We start from the raw sequence: 7,838 nt of genomic DNA, 5'->3' as shown, positions 1-7,838 counted from the left end.
ATCCATGGTAGTCCACTGACTCCTCAGCTTAGGTTATTGTCTTGCACACTCAATCAACTTATTAGTTATTCCTTAGGCCCGAATCGACTTAAAATGTTATAAAACAATACAAAAGCTCAATTTATTCAACGTAAACTTAAAACTAAATAACTATAAAAATAGAAATAAAAGATATAAAATGACTTGAATACAAGCTCCTTAAGTAGTGAAAAAAGCTTAATTTGCCATAATAAAATTATGGCAGATCAATTCCTTCTTCACAAAATTTTAAAAAATCTTCATTCTTGAACTCACAACCATGATCCAACATAGTCAATTTGGATTACCTTTCTAGTAATATCAATAACTGTCTTAAGTATGCAAGTATGCTTTCTTGAACATAGCTCTCGATAAACCTGACAAACAAATCCAAGCTAATGCGAATATGGTTGAGACATAATAGAGCCTATGGTTGCATTGTTAAATATTTGACCAAAGATCATTCCAAGGTCATTTGAAAGCACTTTCATATAATCTTCTTTCAATCAAAACTTTGCTAAGTAATATTTGTTCTCTAAATCCATTAACTGGAAGTGTTGGATTAGCTTCCATAAGGTATAGCATTTGATCAATGAGGCATTGAGACTGATTTTTCTCCACAAGAGTTTGATAATGTTTGTTTGAGACATACTCTTCTTTATTAACCATGGACCCTATTTAAGAACTTTATGGATGAGATTCCATCCTCAATTCCAATTATCACATCCCATCCTTTAGTTTGAAGTTGTAACAGCCCGATTTTGGCCCTAATCGGAATAGTGGTTTCGAGACCACAAATCCGAGTCTGAAAAATATTTTTAATATTATTTTCTCTGTTAATCATGTGTGAATTTACATGTGTGAAAGTTTCGTGAATTAATTTTATTGTTTGTGTGTTTAATTTAATAAAAGAACTTAATCGCGTAAAATGTGAAATTAGCTAATTAATATGTAAAGTGCTACCTTGCTAATGTCTTTATAATGTGAAGTCCTTAATAGGAAATTTGGCCATTTATTTAGATAGTGGACGACATTATGTTATAATATGTATAGTTTTTATATTATTTATAAAGCTTATAATATATATTATATTATATTATATTATAAAGTTATTATGATAATGATAATAAAAAAAGAAGACAAAAATTAAAGAGGCCATTATCACCTATTCTTGGCCGAAACTAAAAGAGAAAGAAACTAAGAAACAAGCTAGGTATTCGACACTTTCAAGTCTTGATTAAGGTATGTATTTTGTTGGGTTTTTAATAATTTTTATATTTTTGAGATCGTTGCTTTGAATACTTCAAAACTCATGTCTTAATTTTGTGAATTATGGATGATTTTGAAATGTGCCATTGATGAATGTTTGAGTTTCATGATGTTAGTTGATAAAATATGAAATATAAGTGTTAGATTAACATGTTTTGTCTTTGAATTTTTGGTGAATTTGAGTAATTAGGGCTAAATTGAGAAAATAATTTTTTGACGGACTAAAATGCTAAATAAATGGAATGCATGAACTTGTATGAATACAAGGAAGATTCGGCCTAACTATGTTGTTGTGAAATTTTGTGTATTTTGTGTTTTATGCAATAAGGACTAAATTGTAAAAAGTGTAAAATGTCAGGGGCAAAATGGTAGTTTTTGGATTAAATTGAGTGAATTGTGTGTTAAATTAGTTAATTTTGAACTTATTTAGATCAAGAACTGAAGAAAACAGAATTAGATCGAGGGAAGTCGAAAGTAGTCGAGTAGTTGATTTCGTCCGTCGATATTCGAGGTAAGTCTATAAGCACATAAATGTTGTTAAATTTGCAAATGTATAAATGTTATTTGTTGAATTGAATTTTGTGGATATATATGTGTATTGGCCGAATGTGTGATAAGCAAGGAAATTTTATTTCGTGTTCGATTCGATCGAGATATGTTGTCCGAAAGCCCCGTACGAACCCTAGGAATAGTTAGGATACATATGTCATGACATAGGATTCCGATATGTGTTTTCGTGTAAGACCACGTCTGGGACGTTGGCATTGTACGAGCTTTCTAATTATTCGTGTATCCTTTTTAATTCCGAACGGTTCAACGGGCAATGTTAAGTGAAGACCGAAAGTGCAATCGAAATAATAATAGTGTTCAGGTATGTATTTATATCATGCTATGGAATTAAGGTAAATTGTATATTGAATTGATGATACAAAGGTATTTGATATATGAACAATATGTGAGCATGTTCGTGCTTATAAGTGATTCGGTAGTATAAGGATATTTGGCCTATTATTATAGTTTTTGAATTATAAATCGTTAAGTATACAAGTATTTGAGTATTTGTGCAATAAGCTTATAAAGTTAAATGTTTACTTTTATTTGATTTGGTTGGCTGGGTAAAGTGGTTTGATATTAATGTTAAAATGAATAATGTTTGTTTACGACTTACTAAGCTGCAAAAGCTTACTGTGCATGTGTTCTTGTTTACCTTTGTTTTATAGATTTAGAAGTCACGATACGAGCTCGGGGATTGTCAGCAAAGTCTATCACACTATCGACATCTTTTGGGTATTTTGATAAAAAAAAATTTTGAACTTGATATTATGGCATGTATAGGCTTGCTTATGTTAGTTTTGGAACATGTATATAAATGACCAAGCGAAAATGGCTCATCTTCTTTTGACCAAATTTGGTGTTTATGTATATGGTCTTTATGGTCATTGAAGTGAAGTTTATAATTATGCATATTTGATTATGGTATAAGCTTGTGATATGCAAATAAATGTGATATATATATAGTTTGGACATATTAAATTTGGTTAAATGATTAGTACATGTATACTTGTTATGCATTGGACGATAGATTGATTGGTTATGAGTTGAACTAAATTACCGAATGTATATATATTGTTGCTAAATGAAATATATGTGTGGATAGATACTAGCAAGTATATTATACTTGTATGGTGTAATTTGCTTTTGGTATTATATAGATTCGGTTATGATTTATAAGTACAGAGCTATGTTTAATCCATAAACCTTTGATAATTAGTTTGAAATGATATTGTTAATTATGTATATTCGACTATGGTATGAGTTTTTATATATGTGCATATTGAATTCAATTTAAGAATTTAGCCTTAGCTTGTTATACATGTAATAAAATTACCGTGATTATGTTTGTGTGTATACATTTTGGTTAAGTAAGTTTATGTTTAACTTGTTATTATGTTTTGATAGTGGGTAATGAATTAAGTTACTGAGTATAGTAAGTATAAATCTTACATGGAAATGTGAAAGTGTCAAGCCATTAGCTGAATTATTTGATTTGTAATGGATGGTATATTATATGTATATGTATATAATAGCTAAGCTTCATTAGGTTAAGTTTAAGGTTGAATATATTTATATATATATTTGGCCTCATAGGTATTTGCCAAATTCGCTATTATGTGCTTGTATATTTGGTTAAGTGAGCTATTAACTAATTAAATTTATAACTTGGTTATGTAGCATATTCGGTTATGGTATTTGATTAAAATAAGTTCGGTTATATTTTTTATAATGTGCTAAGGATTAAATAATTTATATGCAATGACCTAATATGCTTATGTTGACTATATGGGGATTGTGAAATATGGATGGTGAATATGTCTAGGTTATTTGAGTTAGGTTGAAATGGTAAAATGTGCACTTTTAATTTGCTTGAATGATTAGTATATGTACTTGAATTAATTATTAAGCATGCAAATTTGTTATACTTGATTTGTTTCATTTTGTTTATGCTTTATAAAACATATTTTATATATAGTGCATTATTCAGTTGTGTATAAAAAAAATTCATAAGTTAACTAAAATTTAAAATAAGCTTTGTGTCCGGTAATGCCTCGTAACCCTAATCCGGCGATGGACACGGGTTAGGGGTGTTACAGAAGCATTCACAATATAGACTATGGTATTGTTGAAAAATTGAGCAATTTTTTCCTTGAAAGACATTTTAGAACGGTTAGATGCCTCCCTTGATATAGTGTTTTTTCTTTTAACTCACCCCACCCTCCACATTCAAGTAGCAATAGTGAAAAGAGCATTTTAATAAAACCTATGGTGAAGAGAGCCATTAGTTGTTGCATGGATGAAAAGCTTGCCTTCAAAATATGATTACAACCATGTCTCAATGCGGGTTCCACTTGGTAACTATGTCACCAAAACCTTATGGAAAGTGCCATCTAAAAAAACAAACAAAGCCAATTTGGCACGGGGTAACATGCAATTCGTATGGCCCTTGGTTTTTATTTATGGAACTCTTTTCTTGTGATTATTTTTTGCTCAAAACAAACTACACTCATCATTAAACAAATTATTAAGATAGGTATATTTCAAATTAATAACTTAAAAAATTAGATAAAAATTCATCTAAAAATTTATACAAGTTTTGATTGATTTAATTTCACTTTGGGCTTGATCTTAACTCAATTATGAATTTACTAAAATTTCTTTTTTTTATAGAGAAGTAAATATTATTTTAAAGATTTCTATATAAAATCTAAAAATGTATACATGTAATGAGATTTGAATCCAAAATATCGTAAAATTTATTCTCTCAACTAAAAATATAGTTAATATTTATATCAACTGATTACTTTCACGGTGTATCGTATGATATGATTGAAGTTCAATTATATCAAAGTAAATATATATATATATAAATTATTATTATAAACCCAATCATTTTTTAAAGGTTAAAATTATTAAAATAAAAGTGTAAGAAATAAATTTGAAATGAATTATTTTAAAAATATTTAAATTTCTTAAACCAAGCACAGCTTAATACCGGTACTTTATATAGTCGTTTTTATATTTATCATTTCTCTTTCTCTCTCTCTCTCTCTCTCTCCGAGGCCGTTCCTGTATAGATTTGAGTGACCTTGGTTGGGTTTTGGGGATTAAGGTCAGCTTTCTTGATCTGGGTTCTTTCGATTAACTTCCTTTAATAGTTGTTTTTTTTTTTTAATGTTGTTTCAATGTGCATTTCGTTTTCTTTTTTGCTGTACTTTTTTTTATATTTCCCCATTGTCATTTGTCTCTGTTCAATTTTAAGAATTTGATGTGAAATTCTGATCTGGGTTTGCAGAACTCGTAGTTGGATTTGATGTGAAATTCTTTTGATATGGTAATGCATGCACTTTATCGTACTGAACATAGAATTTTAAGCTTTTTAGGGTGTAAAGTTCCGGGTTAAGGATCCGCCATTATTTTTCTATCCATTACTTTCCCAGATAATTTTAATGTCATTCATAAATATGATTTCCGCAGTTCATAAGCGAATAATTATTATATAAGCATAATGCTGATAAAACCCAGTTAATCTCTTGGAAGGGTTAAAATCGTTGGCCAAAATAAGGGATAAAATCAATAACTATTTAGGAAAAGGAAAGGAGAGAGACCATGTAAAAAGTTTTGGTTCGACTTTACCTTCTATATTATTTTTTGTAATCTTTCATGCCGTTTTATGGTCTATGTTTGGTGTTTGTGGCCGTCCCTCCTAATAATATGTCTCTAAGTTTTGAACCTGTGTTCTCTCCTCGGAGTGTATTGTGCTTTTACCATTACACCCAACATTTGTTGGTTAATTTTACCTTCTATTTGTTTTGCCGGCTGTCTTTCTTGTTGGTTTTGAATTGTCTTTTCCTTTTGATTCCCATTTTTGTGTTTGATGTAATACAGTGAGTTCAGTGTTTAACAGGTAAAATATGACTGATTCAAAACCAGAGCAACCATTGATCCCATCATCGTCTCGGAAGCTACCTGATTTTAAGAAATCGGTTAAGCTAAAATATGTGAAGCTTGGGTACCATTACTTGATCACCCATGGAATGTATCTCTTCCTTTCCCCTCTTGTAGTTGTAATCACTGCACAACTCTCAACATTTTCTATCCTGGATCTTTATGATCTTTGGGAGCATCTTCAATACAATCTCATATCTGTCATCATCTGCTCGACTCTTCTTGTTTTCTTGTCAACCCTCTACTTTCTCACTCGTCCTCGTCCTGTTTACCTTGTCAACTTTGCTTGCTATAAACCGGATGAATCTCGGAAATGCCCCAAAAGGATCTTCATGGATCGGTCTCAATTGGCTGGTACCTTCACAGAGGAAAATCTTCAGTTTCAGCGTAAGATTCTTGAAAGGTCCGGGCTTGGCGAGGAGACATATCTTCCAGAGGCTGTCCTCAATGTTCCACCTAACCCATCAATGACAGAAGCCAGAAAAGAAGCTGAGATTGTTATGTTTGGTGCTATTGATGAACTTTTGGCTAAGACCTCCGTAAAACCCAAAGACATTGGAATTTTGGTTGTGAACTGCAGCTTGTTTAATCCAACGCCATCTTTGTCTGCCATGGTTATCAACCATTACAAGCTTCGAGGGAATATTCAAAGCTACAATTTGGGAGGAATGGGCTGTAGTGCTGGTTTGCTCTCAATAGATCTTGCAAAGAATCTACTTCAAGTCCATCCGAACTCCTATGCACTGGTTATCAGCATGGAGAACATCACCTTGAACTGGTACTTCGGAAATGATCGCTCAAAACTTGTTTCAAACTGCTTATTCAGGATGGGAGGGGCGGCAATACTGCTCTCTAACAAACGCTCTGACAGAAGAAGATCCAAATACCAATTGGTTCACACTGTTCGCACTCACAAGGGTGCGGATGATAAGTGCTTTGCTTGTGTTACACAGGAAGAAGACTCTGCAGGAAAGATTGGTGTTACATTGTCAAAGGATCTCATGGCAGTTGCTGGTGATGCTCTAAAGACCAACATCACCACATTGGGGCCTCTGGTTCTTCCGATGTCTGAGCAGCTGCTTTTCTTTGCTACATTGGTTGGAAAGAAGCTTTTCAAAATGAAGATCAAGCCTTACATTCCAGATTTCAAGCTAGCTTTTGAACATTTCTGCATTCACGCTGGAGGAAGAGCTGTTTTGGATGAACTGGAGAAGAATTTGCAGCTCTCCGAATGGCATATGGAACCATCAAGAATGACTCTCTTCCGATTTGGCAACACCTCAAGCAGTTCTCTGTGGTATGAATTGGCATATTCGGAAGCTAAGGGTAGGATTAGGAAAGGGGACAGAACATGGCAAATAGCATTTGGTTCTGGATTCAAATGCAACAGTGCTGTATGGAAAGCTTTGAGGACCGTAAATCCAGCAAAGGAGAAAAACCCATGGATGGATGAGATCCAGAATTTCCCAGTTGATGTTCCAAAGGTATCATCCATCTAATTTCGAGACTTGCTGCTGTTGTGGTAAAATTTTCATAACATAATGAGTGGTAGTTTCAGCATTGACTAAGTAAATCTTGCATTTAGATATCTGGTTTCAAGTATAGCTTGAGTGGGATTACTAATGTGTAACAAATTAGGGATGCATTGATTTGAGGGTGTTATGGAAAAACCATCAGAGCTTTTTTTTTTTTACCAATATCACTGCATGAGAGGCCTGGGATATGTATCAAGATTTCATCGTATGATCCAGAGATTGAATTGGAATGAGAAATAACTCAAATTTGGTTGATCTTCAATTCAATTTATTTATGTAGCCAACGCTTTGATTATTAACTGTGGTTGATTAAGTTAGCTTATGCACCCACACTTAGCCTCCACATGCCTTGGAACGATAATCATCTCTAAAATTTGATCTTTGGACTCATCAGGGGCTGCGGCCAACCGACCGTGGAACATGCAATTTTATCATAAAACGTTCCCTGAGCTAATAATAAATCCATTGCTTTCTGATAGAGACTTGGCAAGCAGTAAGACATTATAGTGTAGT

General features: G+C 32.6%; 1 protein-coding gene across 4 annotated transcripts; it reads left to right on the top strand.

The window, feature by feature from the left end:
• Positions 1–4,836: 4,836 nt before the first annotated feature.
• Positions 4,837–7,580, top strand: LOC105773267 (3-ketoacyl-CoA synthase 11). 4 transcript variants are annotated; one of them, XM_012595004.2, is made up of 2 exons: positions 4,837–4,954; positions 5,750–7,580. In XM_012595004.2, the coding sequence occupies exon 2, from the start codon at positions 5,757–5,759 to the stop codon at positions 7,287–7,289; it is 1,533 nt and encodes a 510-aa protein (XP_012450458.1). In that variant the 5' UTR covers positions 4,837–4,954; positions 5,750–5,756; the 3' UTR covers positions 7,290–7,580. The 4 variants fall into 4 exon arrangements, with proteins under 4 accessions (XP_012450458.1, XP_012450459.1, XP_052488481.1 ...); XM_012595005.2 differs by having other exon boundaries at positions 4,852–4,954; positions 5,776–7,580; XM_052632521.1 differs by having other exon boundaries at positions 4,881–4,954; positions 5,740–7,580.
• Positions 7,581–7,838: the final 258 nt, after the last annotated feature.

This window comes from Gossypium raimondii, chromosome 6, assembly GCF_025698545.1.
Source record: "Gossypium raimondii isolate GPD5lz chromosome 6, ASM2569854v1, whole genome shotgun sequence".
NCBI lineage: Eukaryota > Viridiplantae > Streptophyta > Magnoliopsida > Malvales > Malvaceae > Gossypium > Gossypium raimondii.
The sequence above is the reverse complement of the archived record's forward strand: the minus strand, read 5'-3'. Positions and strand labels throughout refer to the sequence as shown.

Bases quoted from the DNA above. Each gene is read 5' to 3' on its own strand.
- LOC105773267 (XM_012595004.2), top strand. From the start codon at position 5,757: ATGACTGATTCAAAACCAGAGCAACCATTGATCCCATCATCGTCTCGG.